The following is a 26,765-nucleotide window of genomic DNA, read 5'->3' as shown; positions in this document are numbered from 1 at the left end:
GAAATGATTATGTGACTTTGAAAATATTATATAAATCTTCCCATGTTTGAATGACCATTTCTCCTATATTCAAGTAATATAAAAACAGTTTCGTTCATTGAATACACAATAAAAAGTATTAAAAATAACCCTTTAATTATCAAATAATTATAATTGCTACAAGGTTTAGAACATTGTAAAACTAACATTGAAATTAGAATGTGATAAAGGTGGCAGAAGATAAAATAAGAAGCTTGCCTATGAATACACTTTGTAGTCTGTTGGTGGTTAGGCGAGATCAGCTGACTTTATTTAATTGACTTTTTACTGTCACCGTCAGACAGTAGATACAGATTGGATTCATGTCAAAAGCAAGAAACGAGTTTTGATCAGGAGACGGTTGAACTGCGAAGCACTAACTAAATTGTGATTGTGATCTTGAAATTCTTTTATCAATAAAATTTATAAAAGTAAAAATATAGTATTGGTTTGTGTCATGATAGGAGTGGTTGTAACTTGTTTTATTGTGTAATTCTGTTCCTTTTGATCTACAAAACGTAAGTAAAAGAGTACAACTAAACCATTTTCAACGTCTTATCCATGAGCTTGGCAGATTGTATTACTTGTTATATAATAATAACTGTGAATAATGCTTTTCATATAATATTTTTGTTGGTTTTAAGCACAGATTCAATTTGTTTATACTAAGTAGTTAATGAGATTGCCAACATTCTTGTGAATGTTAGCCTATTGGTATCATATTCTACCAATTTAACAGGAAATCATATTAGATACAAGGTCAATACATTATAATTAAGACGGAATTTCATTTAATTTATTGTCAATGGCAAAGGCACTTTTTACAGAGTTTAACAGATGTAAAACAAATACAGATAATATAATATCAAGATAAATAACAATAAGTATAACAAAAATAAACTAGGTATAACATTAATGATAGCCATAAATAACAAAGCATTAACTATGAAGACAATAACAATAAATAGAAAGATAACAAATGCGTTGTACCCAATGTGAGGAAGTGAGTTCGTTTCCTCTGTTTGGGAATGTGGGTTTTATTATAATGTAGTTGAATATATGGGTAGGGTACGATAAGCGGACCCGGTTTTTTATATCGAAATTGGCAAATGATATTACTTAACCCTTTTACTGCCGGCCATTTTTTTATCGTACCAGTCAAAATTGCCAAGGGGGAAAATCGCTGTTGCGCATTCATTTACAAAAAAATGCTGTATCTTTTTTATTTTTCATTAGATTTGCATGAATTTTTACTTTATTTACTCGTATTTAAATGCTGTTTTTTAAATAATAAAAAGAAATTTTAATTTGAAACAAACTCATTATTTAATTTTAAAAATTATGTAAATAAAAAATAAATAAAAAAATAAAAATTGTGTTTGGCATCTGATAATTTATTTTTAAAATTATACTAAAATTTTGAGCATGATATCATTATAAACTAGAGCAATTGCTTAGAACATATACCAAATTTGAAGGTGCTACCTTAAAACATAGCTGCACTATGAGGATTTTCCCAAAACTGGTAGGCCTCCTCTAGGCCTACCAGTGGAAGTTGAAGGTAAACTTATCTGTGCCACATCCCCCTCACTATCTAATAACTCCTCATTATCTGATGGTAAGATAGTCAGGATCGTCATCAGTGTCATCCACATCACTTTGATTGTCATCAATAGCCCTAACACTAATATCAGAATCGTTCTCGGCATCTGAATCTGACAAATTCTGAAGGGAATCGTCACTCAGTTCGTCTTGCACTTGTACACCACCATCGATTAGACTGTTAATTATTGTTCCCTCACTCACAGGAGAGTTAGATGTAACTCTTTTACTCATTTTATCCTTGACCAACAAAAGTAACACTTCAAAAAACTTTCGATAACATTGTAAACAACAACAATGAACGAAAATTTCAGTAATCTAGACAGCTGTCTAGGTAGTTCGTCAATTCTAGTCAAAGACGACGAAAATAGAAATCCAAAGTTCTTCAAATGGCTTCTTTCATTATCCTTTCCTCCTAAACAACCAAAATACCGAATATTTCGGCATTTGAACATAACAGTAGCCAGTAACAATAAAAAAAAACAGACGTCTGACATATCGGACGTTGGCGTTTTCGGCAAAAATTCCGACGTCCGATATGTCGGACGTCGGCAGTAAAAGGGTTAATCATAACCATCAATATAATCAATCGATACTGATTAATTATTTTGAACAATTAACTTAAATAATCTATACAAACAGCTGTAAACACTCAAATAATACAATTAAGGTAATATTTTAAATTTCACAGAAGTAACATTTTGTAGGCCTATTAAAAAATGGCTGTCAATCTTAGGAAGCTTCACGAAATTGCTTTAAAAGACGATAAAACATGTTTTTTATGGCTTCAGCATGTTGGGTTAGTACCTAAGAATCCATTATGTGGTATTTGTGGAAAGGTAACAAATATAACTGTCAGAGGAGCTAACATGGTCGTCTTCAGATGCAAAAAAGAAGGTAATGGTGGACACAATTTTAGTAAAAACGCACTGAAGAATAGTTTTATTGAAGGGTCAAAGTTCGGACTGCGCAATATTGTAACTTTAATGTACTTCTTTTCCAGAAATCAGACAAATTACGATTTTTTAATTCTTGAGTGTAGTTCTGATTTACACAATCCATCTAGAAGTACGATATCTGACTGGCTGTCGTTTTGCAGGGAAGTGTGTTTTGTTTGGATAGATGATCAGTTTAATAGGGAAGAAAAGCTTGGAGGTCCTGGAGTGGTGGTGGAAATTGATGAGTGTAAAATTGGTAAACGTAAAAATAACAAAGGGAGGTTGGTAGAAGGAACCTGGATTCTAGGTTTAATAGAAACTATACCGGAAGGACAAAAACGTGGGGGTAGATATAGGATAGAGATTTGTCCTGAAAACAAACGAGATGCAAAAACTCTCATTCCTCTCGTACTAAAACACGTGCAGCCTGGAACAACCATAGTTACAGATATGTGGAAAGCTTATTTTGGATTAAGTGATTGTGGTTTTGTCCATTTTACTGTCAACCATAGTGAAAACTTTTTAAACCCAGCAACTGGTGCCAACACTCAGACAGTTGAAAGTTCGTGGAGAGCCGTAAAACGTAGTCTAAGAAGTGGTATTCCAGCCGACCTTCTCGCAGATCACCTCTGTGAATATTTATATAGAAGAGAGGTACAATTTTCTGAAGAGGACGCGTTCAACCATTTCTTAAAAGCTGTAAAAAATTGCTACCCAGGGGAAGACATGTAGATAGTTCGACAAATTTCCGTTTCCTATTCTAATTATTTTTATGTTCTAATTTATTTTCTATTCCCAATGTTTGTTATCATTTCTTAATTATTTATGGTTTTGCTGTTTGATTGTTCTCGTTCTGATTCATTTAGTTAAAGTTATGAGTTTCCCTGATTTTGGTTATGTTCATTTATTATTTGTTACATAATTAAATTCACATTTTAATATAAAACATATGATTGTTATTACTTTTATATCGATTGATAGTCTATGATTCGATATGCGAATATTAGGTATCGAATATTAAGTATCGATGATTATATTCTTCAATATAAAAAACCGGGTCCACTTATCGTACCCTACCCGAATATATTTACATAAAAAATGCAACATATGCCTTGGCACTAATTTTAGTTTAATACAGTCTTAGTTTTCAATACCTTTTAGATAGGCTAGTACGCAGGAAGTTATAATGTCTCAAACTAGGATATGATATACACATATCAACGAATAAATAGTTTCAAATAAACTTTTCCTAGATGTTGGGTTTTAGGAATACCCTCTAAAAGTATATAAAACCACTTTTAAAATATCCATACTGTGTACACTGACATTATTACCACAAACAATAATGAGAAATATATTAAAAAGTACTGAGAAAATAATATTGATAACTCGAATTTAATGTGATCAGTTAACATCAATAAACTAGGAACCCTGAAAGAATTGGGTTCTTTGTTGAGGATAACTGGGTAGAGTACAAAAAGCGGACCCAGTTTTTTATATCAAAATTATCAATGATATTTAATCAATAAAATCAACCAATAGTAATTAATTTAAACAATTGTTAAATCATTTGCACAAACTGTACAAAATTGTTATGTTCTAAACACAATTTGTTTAAGAAGTAACTTCTTTTAAATAAAAGAAGACACTTAAATCTAGAAACCTGTAAAAAATAACACTAATAGATGATTTACTGTCTTTCTCAGTTTCAAGATGTTTGTTTTGTTGTTACGCTTTTTCGATTATTTATGAAATTACGTAATTGTTTAAACTATTTCTATTAATTTGAAACATGTGATTTTGTTTAGATGTGTAGATATTGATTGATAATTCTGATATTCAATATATAAAGTATCAATGATTGTAATAAGCAATATAAAAACAGGGTCCACCTATCATACTCTGCCCGGATAACTAACGAACAATTTAATGTAGACTAATAACACTTACAGTATGTGTCCAAGGCTTGGTTAGACACTACATAATTGTCAAGCGTACTCAAGAATCACCTACCCGGGGGTCAACCGGCCTATGTGAGAGTAGGCTGTTGTTTATAATTGTGGGCAGAGTATGTTTAGTAGACTTGGCTCTTATATCACTTAGTATAATCACCATACTATATCTATATGGAATTAAAGAAATATCAATCCATATATAATATTAAGTAACCATCAAACAAATAATTAGAATAGGTAATAAGAAAAATCGGTACTTTGGGATTATACCGACCACACCCAGACATGAATCGTTATTTCACATTTCGTTTCTACTGATTACTAGATTAGCGTAGAACAATATTTCGTCAATATAAAACAGGAATTGTCTTATCGCAAACCCCTCCCCATCCTCAGACAGAGGTCAAAGTCGAGCGTCTAGTAGATAACGTGATTGCAGTCTCGCCGCCCGTTCAGCTGGTGCATCGCTTTGTTGTACTTCCGTGTTTTACCTCTACATTTCTCCAAACACAAAAATTCAACAAAAACAAACATTTACCAAACTAAACTCTTTATTAAAAAAAACACTCAAAACTTGTTTTTATTCTTGATCACATTCCGCCACCCAAAATGCGAGTGCCTCCGGCCATCAGCGCGGGCTTCGGCAGCACCTACGGTGCTGCCCCGCGCTGATGTCGACGAAAGAAAAAACATCCCTCGAGATAGTACCTATCAGTAAAATATCAAATTCTAGAGGGGCTAATCAGAAATATAAATTGAATTGTAATGGAAAGGCAAATTATGTACCGTGCAAATCACGTGATGCCGCGAGGCCTGCCGTAATCAGGATTCTCGAGAAAGATAAGATAAGATAAGATAACAGCGACAACAATACCGATCACAGTACCTGGAAATGCTTGTAAGTTTGTAATTTTGTAATTGAAGAGTTGTTTTTTCGTTCTATCATGTTTGTTTCTATAAATTTCTATTTTTGTGTTCTTCATACTGGTGTGGTCGGTATAATCCCAAAGTACCGAAAAATCTAATTTAAATAAATTAAGCCATAACAAAAAAAATCATCTTGAAAACAGTAAAACAAAGTTAAGTATCTTTTGTTAAGTTAATTATCTAATACTATGTTTACAATCTGAAAGTGCCTTTGAAGTTGTTGGTACAAACTTAAGGTACAGATGATTGTACAGTTACCAGTAACTGTTTTGTAATCAATATTGGTTGATTATATCGATGATTGTATTATATATAGAATATTGATATAAAAAACCGGGCCCACTTTTCATACTCTATCCATAATTATTTAACTGTAATTTAAGAAAAATAATAAAACTCATTCAACCTAACTACTTGATTACCACACCTATCTGGGGGGAAAAACCCGCTCTATCCAAGGAAACCAGTAGACCCAAGGAAACACCTTACCCCAGGTTTTTCTGGCCTTTCAGAGAATCAACTCTCGTATCCGAGCAAACTGTCAGACCCAAGGAAACACCTTACCCAAGAGTTTTCTGGCCTATCGGAGAGTCAACTCTCGTATCTGAACAAACTGTCGGAGACCTAAGGAACCACCCTACCCAAGGGTTTTATAGCCTACTGGAGAGCTAACCCTCCTATCCGAGCAAACTGCATAATTTCCTAATTTCATGTTTCCTTGCACTAAATGTTTTCTTTGGACATTATTAGTTCTAAATTGTATAATAACTGTTTTTGCACAAAAAATTGAGTGTCCCTAAACGGAATAAATAACCAAATTTTAAATGACAACTATATCTAGTATAGTACATTATAATTTAGTTTGTATGATATTTTTAATGTATGGAAAGGTGTAATTGTTTGTGTGTGTTTTTTTTTTTTTTATTCAGAGAGGCACATGATCCATTAAAATTGAGATTTAATCCTCCGACTGCCATTCAACGGATATCCGTAGTTTATTTTCGTTCCTTAAACGCCAATCAACGGATATACGTTAATTTGGTCTACGGGCCCGCCCGTCAGCCTGCTTAATATCATTTGTTATAATAAGTAAACAATCTAGTATCGGCGTGATTCATGTACCATTGGAAATGGTAAAGAGTTAGCCTGCTTAATATCATTTGTTATAATAAGTAAACAATCTAGTATTGGCGTGATTCATGTACCATTGGAAATGGTAAAGAGTTAGCCTGCTTAATATCATTTGTTATAATAAGTAAACAATCTAGTATCGGCGTGATTCATGTACCATTGGAAATGGTAAAGAGTTGTTGGAATTGGTAAAGAGCTTTTTTGTTGTTGTAAGTGTTTTATAGTTTTATAAGAAAACATTGCTATATAGATATTTTAAAAGTTAAAGTATAAAATCCAATTTCTTTTTGCCATTAGTGTTCACATTTTTACCAGGTACGTAATCAAAATATCTAAGTTTTGTTTTTTTACATAAGTTAATTATCTACAATTATGCTACTTATCAACTTTAATTTTTTTACTAATGGAATATGTTATAAAAAGATGTTTTAAACAATACAATTTCACATGATTTTAACTGTTTCTTGTTTGATTTTTAATCAATTGAATATATTGTTTCGGAGTTAAAGTAAGTGAATAAAGCCAATATACTTGACGAATGAAAGATAAATTGACATGAAGGAAGCGATAAGGTGTTAAGTGGGCAGAAGTATTTTTTTTTTTTTTTGGATTACTAATTGTGCAGAGTTGAGACGTGGTCTGATAGGCCAGTGATTATTAAATCATTGTCAATTTACTCTTGTACAGATTTGAGCAAACAAGGTCATTTGATGATTGAGTGTGTTTTTTTAGTTAATGTAGTGGGTGGGAGATCTATTGTAATGATTTTATGAATGGCCAACATTTATTTGAATTTTTTGTTTTTGTAGTCATGATTTAGCCCATCCACATGAATATCGCCCATTATTATAGTGCAGCATTTCCAAGTTGGAATAAGGTATAGTTTTAGACAAGACATCAAGGGCATTTCCAAGTTGGAATAAGGTCTAGTTTGTTAGGAAAGGTGTCAATGGCATTTCCAAGTTGGAATAAGGTCTAGTTTGTTAGGAAAGATGTCAATGGCATTTCCAAGTTGGAATAAGGTCTAATTTGCTAGACAAAGTGTCAATGGCATTTCCAAGTTGGAATAAGGTCTAGTTTGTTAGGAAAGATCGCAAGGGCATTTCCAAGTTGGAATAAGGTCTAGTTTGCTAGTAAAGGTGTCAATGGCATTTCCAAGTTGGAATAAGGTCTAGTTTGCTAGACAAGGCGTCAATGGCATTTCCAAGTTGCAATAAGGTCTAGTTTGTTAGGAAAGATGGCACCAAGTTGGCATAATGTCTAGTTTCCTAGACAAGATGTCAAGGGCATTTTCTAGGCCTCCAATTGGTGATCTGTAGACATCAATTGTGTATATTATGGTTTTGCAAATGGCCATATTGTGATAAACACGTACCTTCTCATTCAAGATCAGTTATGAGATTGTATATTTCAGTTCCCAGTAAAAAAATAATTCTATATTTTTATCGTTGGGATGGATTTTTGCACTCGATGGGGGTAAGGGAGGGGCTGTTTGAGCTGTGCTGAATAGACAACACAGTTCAGTTTTTGTGAGGGGTTTGCCTGCCTCCAACTATGTATATTTCAGGAAAGCAATAGAATTGTTGTCCAGAGGGGCTGTTGTATCATTGGGTTTTTATGAGTATGTCTGGCTCCAATTATGAGACTCTGAAAACTGTCTTTTCCTCATCAAAATCTTTTCGTTTAATCTGACTTGGTCAAATTATCTTATTTTGGTCATGTTATGACATGGTTTATACTTGTTAATTCCTGTAGTCAGTTTACTTGCATTAGAGATTTTAGGAAGGGTTAGAGATTTAAACTGATCATGTAATGCAAACTGGACACTGCTGCTTTTTTCACGACTGTGATGCGGACTTATATAAGCAAGGTAACCTGCCAACCGTTCATTAAACCAGAAATAAGGCACAGGGACAACTGGTATACATTCACACCATTTACTGATGTGTGGGAAAAAACCTTGTAGCAAATATTATGTTGACTGCCTGTAACATATCAGTATTACGCAATTCAATTTTTAAATAGTATATGACAAATCGGTTGGCAGATGTGTGGGAAAAAAACTTGTAACAAATATGTTGACTACCTGTAACATATCAGTATTACGCAATTCAATTTTTAAATAGTATATGACAGATCGGTTGGCAGATGTGTGGGAAAAAACTTATAGAAAATATGTTGACTACCTGTAACATATCAGTATTACGCAATTCAATTTTTAAATAGTATATGACAGATCGGTTGGCAGATGTGTGGGAAAAAACTTATAACAAATATGTTGACTACCTGTAACATATCAGTATTACGCAATTCAATTTTTAAATAGTATATGACAGATCGGTTGGCAGATGTGTGGGAAAAAACTTATAGCAAATATGTTGACTACCTGTAACATATCAGTATTACGCAATTCAATTTTTAAATAGTATATGACAGATCGGTTGGCAGATGTGTGGGAAAAAACTTATAGAAAATATGTTGACTACCTGTAACATATCAGTATTACGCAATTCAATTTTTAAATAGTATATGACAGATCGGTTGGCAGATGTGTGGGAAAAAACTTATAGAAAATATGTTGACTACCTGTAACATATCAGTATTACGCAATTCAATTTTTAAATAGTATATGACAGATCGGTTGGTCTTGTCCTTGACTGGAACGCTGAATAACATGTGAAGGTTAAAATAATGAATAAAAAAAGATTATACAGCTTTTTATTTGAATAAATTAAAATTATTTAATCATAAAAATTAAGAAAGAAAATCATGTTTTAACCATTATTAAATTCAAGTGTAGTAGTTTGGCTCTAAGACTAAAGATAGGACATCTGTTCCCGTCGAACCCGTTCCTCTTGCTATCTCGTACTCTCTCGTCCCTTTGCATTCGTAGGAGAAGGAGCTACTATGCTACTGTGACAATACAGAAGCGATTTAGTGTGTTTTATAGTATGTTAGTCAGTGATTTGGAAGTGAAATAGCATACGATCGATCAAACACGTAATAAGACGTTTAGTGATTAAGAAAAGTAGTAAGAACGGAAAACTGGTGAACTCTGAAACCATGTGTTACTGTGAAGTTTGTAGATAAATTCAAATTCATATTAAACTAAAATATGAATTTTGAATACTCCTGAAGTGTATGTTGGTGGTGAGTAAAGTAGATTACTGAAACTGAGCACATAACAACGAGAGGCGGTTGTTACACCTGCGATCCCAGTAAATGGTACCAACATCAAGGACCTAACACTATACAAGAACATTCTACATTGACTCAAATTTGATCAACAGCCAAGGATATCTGACAGCGTGGAACACAATATTTCAATATTTGAATTACATATGCAACACTATTTTTGACCTTCTACTGATGCACCACCTACACTGGGCTAGGCCTATATTAGTTGACCCACATTTCTGAACTTCTAAAATTGGCACAAATCAAGTTTAGCAGTCTCACCAACAAACCTGAACCTGAACCTGAACTGAATATTATGACGTCACCAACATTGGGCAGTTAATTTTGACCTATACATGCCTTAACTACAGCCTTCGGCGCAAACAACGTGATGTGAAATACTATTCACAATGACCAACACACCCGGAAGCGGACCACAACACGTCTTTCTAAAATAAATTTTACTATCATGTAAGTAATGCTAAAGAACATATTGTTTTGTTAATAATTTAATATAAATTGTCATATAATCTTAAGAAGTAAAGTTTTGAACAAAACACAAATTAATTTAGCCCTGTGTACATTGTGTACACCAGGAGTTTCACTGTTTTTTTTGCAAGCGTTTGGAAAAACATAACCAAAAATACAATTTGTATAGAATTTTAATATACATTAAAATGTTTACAATTGTAGGCCATATGTGTAGTAAAAACTATTATCTTTATTTTTTGGAGAACCCGTCAGTTGAAAAACACAAAATAACTTTAAACATTTTGTTTTATCACTTGTTTTACAACAAAAATATAAAGTATTTAACTTGAGTATATACAAAAAGTAGATTGTTTTATTTTATTTTAGGAAATGTACACTTATACATATAGGTACTCCCCAAACAAATTACAAGACTAAAACTGAAATTTTTACATGTCAAAAAAGCCTAAAATATTTTCTAGTTCAGCCTGAAAGAGTCTTCTAAAGAAACATTATTTGAAATATCAATTGGAACGTTGTAACTACTTAAACTCTCCACATCACTAATATTGTCTCCTAACAACTCTCTAATACCTCTACTACCTAAATTATTATACATTATCATAAAATAGTATTTCAATGACATGTAAAATGAACAAAACAACGCTGATTTGAAAGGTTAGCTAAAAGTATGCTCTATTGTTGTTGCTGTGATTTTGCCAGCTGTTTGGTTTTGCGCATTAACAAAGATCATGTAGAGACAATACACAGGAAAATTTTCAGATATCTATGTTTATTTTGACACTAAACACATTGATATTGATATTGTTTCTGAACGCACTCAGGGTACATACAGAAATCTACTGTATTAAAGTTTAATGTATCAACATTTTATACTTGAGTTAAAAATACAATGTGTAATTCAACAGATTTATTTTTATTTATATACAATCGGAAGCTCTAACCTGGATCCATTTAACACATTTCTTCTGGTTAAGTTAATAGTTTTGTCATAAAATGAAAATGCAATGCCCAAATAGAGACTCAAACCTGCGATCCTCGGTTAAGCTATGATGCTACCCATTCAGCTGCCTGAGAGTAGTTAAAAAGATTAAATTTTATATATATATATATATATATATATATATATATATATTATATATGTGCTGTAAAATATTGGATCATACATAACCATTCTCTTGTTATACTTACTAAACAATTGCTGTACTTCTATTAATAAACTCTTAATAATAAACCTCTGCTAAAAAATGTCCCTAAACTCAACTTTTTTATACTATTGCTACATGGTCCTGGGATGATAGCTGGCAAAAAGTTAATTGAAAATCTTCAATATAAAATATTTAAATAGCCCATTTTGATTGGATGATGAGGCTCTAATGTTGACCATAATTTTAAGAAAATCCCTCATATAACACTTTTTTCAGTTATTTTATTCTATTCATTTGTTAAGTTTGTTTTTGTTAAACCCTGTCCAACCATATCCAATAAAAAAATAAAGTAAAGGATATCTTATTTTACCAGACTAAGTTAAGGCTAAGAAGCCCTCTCTAACACATCTTGGAGATTAATGGCTTAGAGGTGAATTGTGTACCACCACCAATGGCGGACAGGCGGACTTCTTGCACTCACTCAGCGGTCATCCATCCAAGCAGCACTCATGCAATGTTGCTTCATTTGGTTATCTTGCGATAACCGCCGTACCCGCTACAGTATACCAATAGAAACTGTATCGTAATGATATAGTTGTGATTTTTACAAGATAATCCAGATTTAATTCTTTAACATAAGTTCTTTGGAATAATAAGTTACTCAACTAGTAATTAAATTAATAGATTTTCAGTACGTTCCTAAAAACAACCATCCTTGAAGAAGTAAAATAAAACCACTGATGGCATGTAATAAAACCATTAACAATCTATACCATTTTCATCATTTCCAGTATCTCTGTGTAAATATAAAGAAAGTGAGAAACTCCTGAAAAAAATTAATTGCATTCACAAAAAATATCAAAGGTAAATCCAGTCATCTCTCCAAGAATGTGAAGTCCTTTTTTTAAATTCACATCTGCTTTTGTCACAGTGAAACAAATGTAAAAGATTCAAGTTTTCTAAATGAAAAATTTCATCACCATTTCCTATAATAATTAATTCATAGTGGGTCAGTTTTATTCTATAGAGTTTGTATTGCTGCATATTGATAGTAATAGAGCTGGACTCAGTTATTTATCTGAGCAGAGTGACACGATGTTTGTGTTCATGTATCAGATAACTCTGTCACTAGAGTGGTGATATAAGAGGCGAGTGCTGCTGTGGAACTGGTGTTTTTTGTCCCAGCCGACATTCTAGCACAACGAGAAATGTACATGCATGATTTGCATAGTGGATTGTTGATTATATTTTGACCATGTGACTTGTTACTTTTCTATTATTAAACCAGTTCTATTTTACTTGGTAATTTTTCAACAGAGAGAGTGACAGCTTACACAAAATCTTAAGATTAATTAAATACTTAGATCCTTGTTGTTGATGGCATTTTACATTTGTTTAGTTTAATTATCTTTTGTAACTTTTACTCTAACAGTTTCTTCCAATTTATTTTCATGTGAGAGTATTATTTGTCTTTGTATTATGTTGACAATTACTTCTTGTGTATCCTAATGGATAATACTCAAACCTTGATTTCAGATAAAACTCTCAAACTTAACAAAAACTCATCAAAAAATAAATTTTTGCAGTAATTTATCACTAATAAAATAATTATGACAGAATTACAAATAAAAATTACATCCAATTTATGTAACAGTACACATTGTAACTAAAAATAAACTAACCTATTTTAAAAACCCATTTTAATAACTTTCCTTTAGTGATGAGCACAATATAAATCAAACCTAACTAAAGTAGTTTTATTTCATGCATTTCTCAGAATTAGTTGATGAGTCACTTGTTCATTGTAGATTTTAACTACTACTTTATATAATGCCATGTTACAATAAATTATGATTAAATTAACCCGGACTCAAGTTTTAAAAATTTGGATTCTATTCTACTATTTTTAATTTGACCAAAGAATTAAATTCCCTTGTTTTTCTTTTTTTTGGCCATACTGTGCTTATTCAAAAAGTATTTGGATTAGAATCATATCTTTGCTGATAAGCAGGACAATCACAGGATAATAAACTTTGCAGAGTTAAATTTAGTACTCTACTTCTCATTTTCTTAAGTTTATGAATATACATAATTTTTGGTTATTAAATTAAATTCTATACTTGTACGAGTAACTTCTTTATTGGTAATAGTTGTAACTGGTTGTCGATAAGTTATGACAAATTTTGAAAACTTCTACATCATTATATAGCATATTATAACCTATTTACGGGTCGAGCATTAGCAAAGCCCACTAAATGAGCGACCGGAAAAATTTAATTTCTGTCTGTCTGTCCGCATATCTCAAGAAAAACTGACTTTAGACTTGAAATTTTCGTGAAGGCAAAATCTATAGGCGTTTTTCTATATAGTCGACATCAAATTTGATGATGATGGTACATGATACTCGATTAGATTTTGCTTAGAGTTAGCCTATAATTTTACACTTGAATTTCAACTTAATTAACAAAAAATTGACATAGTTACACTGATCATTTATTGCCAAGTCATAGTAAATGAAAATACTAACCTAATTCAATCTAACAAAGTGTAGAGTTTTAAAACATATAAATAAGTTTATTGCACAAATTAAAGGTATGAACATATCAATATTACCTAATTTAGTAAACTCTATTGCTATGGAGTGAAGCAATATTTTAAAAACTAATGTCATTTGTATAAAATCTTATATTGAGTAAATTGAATTTTCCAAAAGGTAGGCGTAACACTTACACAAGAATATTTGTAGGGTAACTTTTTATTAGTGGGACTAGATAACAAATGAAAAAAAGGGGGCCCAATATTGAGCCTTGTGGGACCCCATACCTTATTGTTTGTTGACTTGATGCAATTTTTCTTATATTTATTTATTTATTTCATTTACGGCAATACACCATTTTACAAAATATCAATAATTAGCTCAGAAGAGGACTAGTAACTTAGAAGCAGCGTGCAACAATAATATATACAATAATAAATTAATAACAGTACATAACAATATAAGTAACTAGGACAATAACAATGGACATAAACTATATAATACATTGTAACAATAACATAAATAATAAAATATAGATAACAGATAGATAACAGTAACGATAGCAAATATATAACATCGCAGCACTATGTGGACCCTTATTAAGTTGCTATCACAGCCAATATTCGTGCATAAAGCACGATGTGGCCCTTTAAAATAATTATAGCTTAAGTTATTTTCTGTAAATTGTGTTTCCACATATTGTTTCTTGTTACGTACTGAGATAAGAGGTAAACCAACTGAGTTCTTTTTTGTTTATATCTAATTCTTTCAGTTTACCTAATAACAATTTGTGAGACACACTATCAAAAGCTCGTGATAGGTCAAGAAATATCCCTGCCACGTTTTTTCCTGCATCAACTGAATTGATTATGTTTTCAATAAACTCAATGCCAGCTGTAATAAATATATTTGTAAACAAACTGAGCACAAAACATATATTTTTAACATGTGACATGGTAACACGTGCAGCTTAACAATTCGTAAGATATCTTCAGAAAGATTTTATTTGTTGGCTTTTAAATTGTTCATGAAATTCATTCCTACATATACAAGAATGAGTTCTATGATGGTTCATGTCTATCTAAGGGATTTGTCTGTTTTATTGAAACATATCATTCAGTAGGTGACACAAAGTCTCTCTTGTCTGACAGGGTGATGTAGCAATTTCTCTTCTGTATGGCTGTCCATATATCTGCAGGACATCACAAAAATAAAAGGAGCAATAGGCTAGAAATTTTGCATACAACCTCAGCGAAATCTGTTACACGATACATAGTTTGGTATACCCCTAGCTCATTAATTTTTAAGAATTATCGAAGACTCTTGGAGTAATTGGAAAACTTTAAAAATATTACTAAATGTTAATAAAAACAATTCCAAATGGTTTATTTTTTGGAGGAGGCCTTTCGAATCCAATGGTTTTATCATCTGGCAAGTCCACAAATACATATTTACATTATTTTTATTACAATTAATATTAAAATACCACATGGTGTAAATATGCAAATACAAACATTTTTGGAAATATTTCAGCCAGTATGAAAAATTAGGTATGACTAAATTTTAATTTTTGAATAAATTGAGAAGAAAGAAGACTGGAATTTTCAATAGGACCCTCGTCATTGTTTATGAGAGTAGTCATATTTATTAAAATGTAGTCATATCTAATTCTTCATACTGGCTGAAATATTTAAACGTTTTACTATTTTTATTTATTATTCTGATCTCTATTATTTTTTATTTCTCCAAACAAGTGTTTTGATGATTTACCTCAAAAGTAGTTCGCATTTTTGCATGATCTGAGACTAGGTTGCATAACCCCGTACGTATATACACTCCATGCTTAGCCCTCATACAGTATATAAGCATATCATAATATTCGAATTCCAATCTTTAGTTACTGTTTCAGCTATGGTAAATTTACATTTCTATCCAAGTGTCAATGGTGTATTGGGTTAGTCAGGCAAGATAACAGCCAGTCTCACAACAGTAATGGGCCCAGACTGTTTGTTTATCTGTGATGATGGGTGACTAATCGTGAGTGAGCGTTTCCATTCTCTTGTCCTTTGTTCTGAGTATACAGCAATATCAGTTAGTTGACATCATACTACTGTACTGTACTTTCCCCTTCAGTTTGGGTTAACAGCCAAAATATTGTTTTGTGGTAAATGATGTCTGACAGATTAAGTAAAACTTGTTATTTATTTTACAATTACAATTATAAAATATAGACCTACATTAAAGAGCTTATTCTGTAATTTTATTTTATTTTTCTGCCCGAAAAGGCAATTTCTTAGGAAGATTATTAAATAAGGAAATACAAAGTACCGATAATGGAAAGTACTTGAGTTGGAAGCAAATAAGAAAGCATGTAAATGAACTTGTTAAACTGAAGTAGTTTTATCACAAGATGTTTATTTTACTTTGTCAGTGTAATTTATGGCGTGATATATTGGTAGCTATTTTATAGATGAGACTTTGATCATTCTCATGGGTCACTGGCCTGTGCCAGGATCTTGTTAAGCAGAATAAACGAGATATTTGATACAGTACAAGGTCGGTGGTGCTGATGAAAAGTGCTACTATCAGGATTTGAACCTGCTCTATTTCTAGCTCAGATCGAAAGTCCTTTGCTTAGACCGCTCTGCCATCAGCTCTCCTGATCAGTCAAAGAGTAATAGATACACAATTTTCATAGTAAAGATGTGTTTATTGGATAACTGTTTATTAGCAGAAAGATACTTTATTTTATTAGAAATATATTTACAGTAATACAATTTGCACATTTTGGAGTGGATTGAATGCTTGAATTAAAAGGCAAGAGAGATTTTGTAACATTTGTTTCTTCCATAATGAATTGAATATTATTGGTGAGTCATCTAGCAGAATTTATTTGTTCGGCATGTAAAACTCAGATTTTATTCCAGGAACGATGCCTATTCTGTACAGTGTGGTTGCAAGGGTGACCACGGTTCTTGCCAAGTATGCGTCTTGCCCAGGAAACTTTACCAAGTGTTTGTTCCGCATGTACAACTCAGATTTTGTTCCAGGAATGATGCCAGTCCTGTATAGTGTGGTTGCAAGGGTGACCACGGTTCTTGCCAAGTATACGTCATGCCTGGGAAACTTTACCAAGTGTTTGTTCCGCATGTACAACACAGATTTTGTTCCAGGAACGATGCCTATCCTGTACAGTGTGGTTGCAAGGGGGACCACAGTTCTTGCCAAGAATGTATCATGCCTGGAAAACTTTGCCAAGTGTTTGTTCCTCATGTACAACTCAGATTTTGTTCCAGGAACAATGCCTATCCTGTACAGTGTGGTTGCAAGGGGGACCACGGTTCTTGCCAAGTATGCGTCTTGCCCAGGAAACTTTGCCGAGGTCACGGACCAGATACTCACAAAAATTCCTCCTGAGAACGGGAAACTAACTCTGTCACATGGCAGTTACTTATTTCATTATATCTGCGAGGATCGCATTGTCTACATGTGCATCACAGATGATGTAGGTACAATCGTTGCATCATACTGAATATTTAATTCTTACTTCATTACTCATAAAACGTTAGACTAACAATAGTGAGAATTTGGAATTACATATTAACATAATATAAATCAAGAATTTTACTTTTATTTTGCTAAGGACTTATAAGGTTGCAACATAACCGTGAAGACACTGTACCATATTTTTTATTTCATATTCCAATTTCACCATTTAACCACATTTCAAAGTTTACAAACAATACACATAAAGATTTATTTGTGTATTACTTATATAAGATAATTTTACAAAGTTGTAGAGGTTACTAGATACAAAAAAAGTAAAAAGATGACCAACTTGTAAAAGGCTTCCCCTGCACTTAATTTTCTGCCTCTATGATTTCCCGTACTTAGTAGTTTTTAAATGCCAAACAAATTATTTATAGATGTAAACTGTAAACTGTACTATAGGTACTTAATATAGTATCTTAATAAAAATACTCAGTGTTTACTTAAATAATTAGTGTACAGTACATGTAGAAAAATATATTTCAATTTGTGTAAAAAATGATTTTAAATTTCCCAAAAATCAAGGTAGTAAGATAGTGATAATGACTAGAGACATAAAAATTGTCAAAAAACAACCAGTTTAGAAATTTATGAACTTAAATTCGATGGAAAATAAATGAGCAAACGCTTGTTTACTGCTCCAGTGTATTATTTTTTTACTGGATTGATATAGGATTTGTGTTTATTTGACACAAAACAAAATTAGTTGAATAATTATATTTATTTTGAATAAAATTGTAATAGATACATACCACTCTTAAACTGAAATTTTTTATGGCATTCTCTCTGTAAGCTTTCTTTACCTTCTCAAAAGTCTTTTTGGTTAAAAAACCAAATCCTAAATACTAAATTTCTTGAAAATTCACATTTTCAGAGATAACCAAGTGTTTTGTATCTTATTTATTTGGCCTTTAAAGTAACCTATAATAGGGTACTAACTTTTCAACAGTGTTTTGGGATTTTGGAGATTAGAAAAATTACTTGCGGTTCTTGGAATAGAGTAGAACTTATAGTACTGCAATTGTAACAATCCTAGGTTAGCATATTTTATTATAGAGTATCCTAGATTGACATTGAAATAAATGATCAGGTACTTACTGCTCGCGTCTTTGTCTAGATAAGGCTGGGTGCTGCTTTATACATAATATATTATGAACTATTGTGTTTTTTGTCTTTTATTGCATTAATACAATATATATATATATATAACAGAACAGCATAGCCTAATTGAACTATTATATCGGTTATTATTCGCTTTTAAATAATAAAAATATCAATACAATGCCTATTTGAATTGGACATCCATTACAGGTTATATAATCTAAAGTAATTCTTTAATTAATTTTTCTAATATAATTTTTACAATGTTTTGAAAAAAGGGCTTCTCAAAATCATTTTCTGCTGCAGAGGATCTTGTTATTTGAAAAACTCAATTCTAGGGAATTGCAGTAGCACTGAACCTGCTGCCAAGGAATTATTTACTCGAGGAACCTGATATTACAAGCAATTACAGTACGATGGACCTGTGGGCTGGGATATGACTTGACTATAAATAACTAAGTACAGGGTGAGAATTTAGTCGTGATACAGCTTAATTAATTTGTAGTGTAATTAAATTGTGGTTCATATACAGTTTTACATTTAGATACTTTTCACGTGCCCCATTAATTTCCTGTGAAACAGATCTTTCTAATGACATGAATCAAGATAGGGATGTCTTTGAGAAAAACTCTTCCTCTTACCACCCTTCCAAATGTTGACGAAGGGGAAGGGGCATTATTAGTCACTGTAAAAAGTGTGATAAATGTGATGGAGATTTAAAAATTGATCTGTCTCATAACTATCTGACCCATTTACATTGTGACTTTGGATTTAAAACGTAATTTTTCAACAATTTAAGGAGTTATTTACTCATACATTTTACATGCAAAGGTATAGTGTATTCATTTTTTCCAAGCGCATTTTATTTCTAACACGTAGACCTTTCAAACGGTATGTCACAAGATAGGGGTTCTAATTTGAAAATTGCCCTCCCCCCTTACTAACATTCCCTTTAAAGGAGGAGAGAAATTAAAAAGCGAACAAAAGACAAGACAAAGTACTTTAGTATGTATTACGGAGATTATACATGAACATCTCAATCCGTTTAGATTATATTCAGCAGTTTAAGGACTGAATTTCCACCCTGTATGTATTATTTAATTGTATTCAACTGACTTTTGAACAGAAAGCAAATAGTTTACATTAATAGGAATAAAAATTACTGAATATTGTTGCAGTGTTAAAAATGATTTCATAAGAACTTACCAAGAGTGTTAATTTATTCTATACAGGGTGATTCATGAAGTTCTCCCCCCACTTCTACAGCACATTGTACTAGAAAAAATAATGAAAAAATGTTATATAAACATAGGTCCGAAAACGCTTCGTTAGCGAGTTACAGCTAGCGAAAGATTTCGCCTGAATTCCAGGGTAAAGAGTAAAATAAAGCCATACTGAACTTTTGAAAAGGTTAATTATTTGGTACTTATTTCTGTTTTATTTTAGACTTTGATTATATCAATTTTCTCAGAATTAAATTCTCTACAATTAATGTTTTTTGATTTTATGTATTTATTACCAATTTAACAAAGTTATTGTACATCAAACTTAAAAAAAACATTGTTTCGTGCCCCAATTTTTTGCATTTAACCCTGAAAACCTCAAAAGCTACTACAGATACAGTTCTGAAACCTATTTTATTAGCTTTATCAGGTAAAAATACATAAGAATCCACGATATTTCTTACTTAATTAACCTTTCCAAAAGTTCAGTATGGCTTTATTTTACTCTTTACCCAGGAATTCAGGCGAAATCTTTCGCTAGCTGTAACTCGCTAACGAAGCGTTTTCGGACCTATGTTTATATAACATTTTTTCATTATTTTTACTAGTACAATGTGCTGTAAAAGTGGGGGGAGAACTTCATGAATCACCCTGTATGTAATATTAATGCAGTAGGAAAGTAAAACCAAAATTGATATGGATGATAATATTATTCACTACAGTATGCCTATTGCATTTCATTACACATTATATTTTATAAAGTTTAACCCTTCATATCCATGCATCATCGGAATTGTACTAGTCTCATTGGTATAACACACTCAATATGTATTGCCAACTAAAGTGTTGAAAACACCTATAAACTAAAGTGTTCTAATGATGTTTTTCGATTACAGGAGTTTGAAAGATCAAGAGCGTTTCTGTACTTGAATGAAATAAAGCGCAGATTCAAATCCACCTATGGAAAGCGTAGTGAAACTGCAATCGCATACGCGATGAACACAGAGTTCTCGCCAATCCTCAACAATGAGATGGTAAGTAATTAAACGTTTTAATCAGCATGAGTCATAAATACTAAGACCACATATAATTCTAATCTGCAGCAGTTATTAGTATTATGATAACAAGAACAATTTAGTCAAGGACAGATTAGTTTCAGTACATTCGTATTGATTATACAGTCACATGTGAAGTCGGCTTTGATGTTGAGTAGTACTTGTAGTCATGTACACTATAGTTGTTTCAAAGACATGTGTAACCCTTAAAGCGTTAGCGTATATTGTGACCAAACGTAACAATTGTAAAAAAAAACCTTTAAAAAATTGTATTTATGTTTATCTATATTTTGGAATCCAAGCGTTAGTCTATATTCTGACCAAATGCAAAAATTGTGAAAAACATTATTGGGATCCAGTTATATTACTGTAATAAAAAGTTAAAATCAATTTTTATTCTTCTGGTAAAGTTAATATCAATGTACAGTAATAGCTACATAAATGCCCATAAAGACGATTGGTGCTATCTTGTCCAATTACAAAAGTAATTATAAAAATTGGGTTATTATAATAGTAGTTTACCATCAAAATATTATATCTAGGTATATTGAAAACCACTGAACATATTACACTAAAAATCTACTTTGGTGTGATAAACCTAAAAAAATTCATCTGGTTGAAGGCTGGGTTTGGCTAAATTTGCCATTATTTATAATACACAAAGTAAAACACTATTAAAAATGGTAATAATCATGTACTATAAACTAAAACTTGGATAATAAAAAAAATAAAGTGAACAATCAATAAGTAAGCGTAGTCGAATTCCATGTCAGGGAACAATCGTAAATGAACAGCTGTTGCTGATATACGTCTTTCTACAGATCGGTAATCACCATAAAGCAATGAAAACCACTTTGATTATTCCGAACTGTAGAAATGAACATTTTACTATGCTCTGTCGGATATTTTCAATAGATGATACTTTAATTTGTACTGAGAGAGCGCTCTGCGTTTATAACTGCTATCACATTTTAGTGATCGACTTAGCCACATATATAGGCGCACTTGAAGGGTTAGTTGTAGACTTATTGCAAGCCAGTAGAGCTAACAAACCAGCCCCCGATACTGTGGGAAAAAGAAAATTATTAGACGGCAGTGAAAGGGTTAATATATCAAAATCAATTAATAATAATACATATTGGTGGAAAGGCTGTTGTACCAGAAATGTGCTGTTCCAGAAACATTACTCGGAGTCTCGTGATATCGACGCAATGTCCAGAGTTCATGGAGAGCTGGATGAGCTGAAGGATATCATGGTCCGCAATATCGGTGAGTTCCCTACGTTTGTTTACTCATTCTAGATCTTGTGTCAACTGTGGTTCCGAAGAGTATTGTGTTTGAGAGGGTGAATCCAGGCTGTGTTCTCAGAGAAATTTACGCTTTACTTATGCCAGTAATTTATCAATAAAATAGGAAAAGAGTTCATTTTGAGCTTCTTTGGTGATCAATTTTTCTTTTTTTTATCTCTTTAGACGAATAAGTCTGTGATAGTGTCAAATTTCAGACGCTCTATTAAAAGGTAGGAGAACTGGAATTAAACTCGACATTCAAATGGTGTTAAAGTTTAAAATAGGAGCTTGTGTGAAAACCAGAAATGTTTAACTTCAGAAACTTAGATTTTAGTGCTGGAATGAATTAATAATTAATTGTTAAAAATACAATTATTATCTGAATACAATTAAATCACACAAATACAATTATGTGAAAGTTTATTATCTATATTCAAAATAGAATTTGTTATGGAAAATTTATGCATTAAAAATTTTTTTTAGTAACAGATAATTGCATTATTAAAAATTGGAGTGTATTGTTTTGTTGTTATATTACAATAATGGAATACATGTAACTTATCCATGGTGGGAGTTTAGATTCCAGGAGTCAAGTCTGTGACACTGTCAGATTCCAGACACGGCACTCAGAGGAAGGTGAACTGGAGCTTAACTCAACATTCACATTTAATAACGGAATAGTGGAAAATAGGCAATTTTCTATCATGTTTGGCACAAGTTGTAGTACCTTGATATAATAAATTTATTTGAATATTATCATAAACAGTATATAAGTTGTAAGCTTCACTGTGGTATCTTGTTGAGAAAAGAAATCATTCCACATTGTAGATACTCATTAATTTATTATTTAAATGTTGCGAGTAAAGCCTCACAGTTTAATGAAGACATTGCTTTAATTGACTGATGTTTGTGCATTACAGACAATGTAGCGATGAGAGGGGAGAAGCTGGAACTACTTGTGAACAAAGCGGAGAATCTCAGTGCGAGCTCAGTCACGTTTAGATCTCACAGCCGTAACTTGCAACGGTCTATGTTCTGGAAAAATATCAAACTCTACCTGATTATTGGAGGAATCGCTACAGTGAGTTATTCGCTTTGCTGTACTTCTTTTGTTAGGTTTTTCAAATTATATTGTTCATATACTGATTTTAGAGTATGATAGGCAAATATTAGTTTCCCATAAGATAGTGTGTGTGTTAAAAAGAGTACAATCTTCCTTGTCAAAGTATGCCAACCCTATGATTTTAAATTATTTTCCTGGTCTCAGTTTCTCATAAGCGTGCCATTTCTTTTTTTGTTCTCTTAGGACAAGAAGCTTATAAATTGCACTTAGTCCTGTAAGGACCTTAGCGCTGCTTCCGGAGTGACAGGATATTCAGGATGGGTAAGATTAGGGGGTAGGGGCCGCATCATATCGAGATCCATGAGGAAGAATTAGGGCACTAATCTCAAAAGTCATGTCCCTTGGAAGAAGGGGAGGCCAGCTCTGAACCAGCCTCTCCAGTCAAAGCAGACAGGGGGTGGCACACCCTTGTTGAGGCTAGCAAGTACCTCTGATAGTTAGGAAACGAACCCCACCAACTCCAACAGTCATCTCCTACAGTAGACTAGGCCTATCGAATTACCCTCGCACCTCAGAATATCGACATTTGTGGTTAGAGATGTGCCGCTCCTGTACATCCATAAGGTTGCCCAGATTTAAGTACCACATCGGTTTTTGCTGTACCCAGTGGCAGGTATAGACCAAGGTATAGTGGAAGGTATAGACCAGCCAGAAGTGATCCCTGCTGGGTGAAAAAGCTTGCCATGGATAACCCTTTGACACGGGTACTTATAGTGTGCATGATAACCCCTACGGCGGTACTTTTTTGAACACATCTGTTACCTAGGTAGTAAAAACTTATGTTGACTAACATCGCCATCCTATCATCCATAAGTACAGATACTTAAAGACCTGTAGGTCTAGATGAAGAGCAACCATAGTCAATATCAACACTAACACTATCGTCAGAATCATAGTCAACCCAGCAGTCAATTTCGCTATCCTGTGCTGTCATTTTTTCAACAAATTACATCATTAAAATCACATGTTACAATCTCAAACACTTTTATAACGAACAATCAAATCCACCAACGTAACTAACATGCAAATACATCCCATTAAAAAAGTCACACAGCTTTGTTTATTCACTGCAGTCAGTCGACAACAGCCTGTTGAATACCTTAAATGTTCAGACAAATAAATTAACCAAAAAAAAAGAACAGCAACATACATTTTTTGTTCCATCCACAATATTCTAACATTATTACTTGTTCGAAGTAGTTTGGGATTTACTGCAAGATGGAACCACATGGTAGACTGATGGTTGGCGTTATACGAACGTCAAACCGCATTTTGTGCTTGTGTGAGGCACCGCCTCCGTACAACGTCAAACCATGTCAAAGGGTTAAGATATATAATGCTCTTTTTCACACAACAAATGACATTGGGGGTCATTCTATATCTATATCTACATCTATGTTTGAGTTTTTGAAATCAAATACAATATATTTATCGTCTGTAGGTTTAGAAACGTGCAGCATTATCCAAATTATTTAAATGCACAGTAGCATAAGCAACTAAAATGACCATCATCACACTAAGTGATATTTACTCATATACAAAAGTCATGATTTAAAATTACTCCTGAATTGAGACTTAGAATGAGTTTCCAGTGATTTTCCATGGGTATTTATGCTCTTTTCCCTCATTTGAATAAAGAGTGCATACTGTTATAAAGAAATCAGCTGCTATTTGGTTAGTAGATTGAGAATGAAGTGCCTGACCAACACATGTGTTTTATCAGTTGTTTTCGCCTAAACAAAATACTCTCATAAGATTAACATTGGAGATGTTAATAATTAGATGTTTCAAATCCACAAAAGTCACTTCTAGAGTGCTAGATCTTTTGGTGCAAATACGTATATAAAATAATAGTTTTAGATGCCTAAAATTGCCATACAATAATAAAGAAATTTGTTGGTAGATTTCGTATACAAAATCAGCGTGTTGCAATTGCCCTCATGGTTGCTCTTACCAACATTTCTGAAAAACTACTGAACATAACCTCCAGAGTCTAGAATCACCCTTGTTAAAAATTTTGTATAATATTATGCTTTATAACTTGGCCTGAGGAAATGATAACTGTCACAAAGAAGCACAAACAAGTTGAAATTTGGTACAAAGTTCGTTCTTCTTATTTCATTTCAATGTGGCGGACGTTTAAAATTTAAACAATTATTTATGAACATAAAAGAAAACAAATCTGTTCTAGAATGCTTATATTATTTTGTTATAAACTTTTATTGTATCTAGAATAGTTTTCGAGATATTGTGAACATGTAAATACCACAAGAATAAATTTATAATATTTAAGAATTTATTATGTCACAGAATCTACCTACTTCTTTCAACTGAACTGGAAGCACTATTTTGATAGTATAGAATAATATCTATGAGAATTTAGTTTTTTCAATATTATCATGCATTATACAAGATTCCTGAATAAGGTGATTTTTGGAATAAGGGGTGACATTCCTCTATTTTGTATGGGCTCTCCCTCAACATCGTTTACAGTTATAAGGCTTCGGATTCAGTGCTGAAGTATTGTGCAGGTTGGTGTATGTTTTGATTTTGTTTACTAATGTGGTTCTATTTACAGGTGATAATCTACATAATTATCTCCATGTCCTGTGGCTGGACTTGGTCAGCTTGCTTCAGCTCCTCCTAATAGCTCGGAAGCATCCCCCTCCTAGCTACTGTACTTCTACACTAACGTTATTCCATTTTATTTACCATTTTAAAGTTATTTTTTTTCTCTATTTATAGAATTACTCATATGTATATAATGTTTTATAAGCAATTAAATGTGATTATTTCCAGATTTTAGTGAAGGTTGCATTGTTTGAAATTCCTGTTTATCTAACTTTGTTGGAATATAAAATATTGTTTGAACGTATTTTCTTCCTTTCGTACCTGAGCGTTGGAACTTGGTTTAAGATCAAAGTCCTACGATTGAGATTTTTATCTAATTTTAGGTCAGAATAAAAGTTGAATGAAATAATTTTAATACTTACAAAATGCTTATATATATATATATATATATATATATATATATATATATATATATATATATATATATATATATACAGTTTTTTCACAAAACTAATTTGAAATCCATAGTAGTAACACAAAAATATTAAAAATTGTTTGTATGAAGATAAAAAAATCTTTTATTGTTATATAGTATAATATATTTATTACTGATTAATAGTGTGAATTTATGATCCTGCATGTAAGTATTTGGGTTTTGCGTGATTATTCCAGATGTCAATTTATGTAGTTTTCACCCAGCTGTTATTTTAGTGAAAAGTAGTTGTTTGGCTTTGCCACATAAACACATTTATTTATCAGGGCTGCTTTTGAGCCAGCCAGCATGAACTGTGGCTAGCGCATACGTGTAAGCAACTGTTCCCTCATAACAATCGGTTCTTTAATTTTTTTAATTCACTGATAATTTACAAAAGAATACCTACATTTTTATCAAAACTTAACAGGTCACCATTTTTATAGAGGTAGGGACAT

The 26,765-nt window shown here is 32.3% G+C and overlaps 1 protein-coding gene across 1 annotated transcript; it reads left to right on the top strand.

Annotated features, from left to right (window-relative positions):
• The first annotated feature begins 316 nt into the window (after window positions 1-316).
• On the top strand, window positions 317-26,064 carry LOC124363208 (vesicle-associated membrane protein 7). The gene is made up of 6 exons (XM_046818369.1): window positions 317-536; window positions 17,221-17,429; window positions 20,694-20,831; window positions 22,031-22,121; window positions 23,062-23,222; window positions 25,843-26,064. The coding sequence occupies exons 2-6, from the start codon at window positions 17,226-17,228 to the stop codon at window positions 25,909-25,911; spliced, it is 663 nt and encodes a 220-aa protein (XP_046674325.1). The 5' UTR covers window positions 317-536; window positions 17,221-17,225; the 3' UTR covers window positions 25,912-26,064.
• Window positions 26,065-26,765: the final 701 nt, after the last annotated feature.

Source organism: Homalodisca vitripennis, chromosome 5, assembly GCF_021130785.1.
Source record: "Homalodisca vitripennis isolate AUS2020 chromosome 5, UT_GWSS_2.1, whole genome shotgun sequence".
Taxonomy (NCBI): domain Eukaryota; kingdom Metazoa; phylum Arthropoda; class Insecta; order Hemiptera; family Cicadellidae; genus Homalodisca; species Homalodisca vitripennis.
This window is presented reverse-complemented; position numbering and strand designations above follow the sequence as displayed.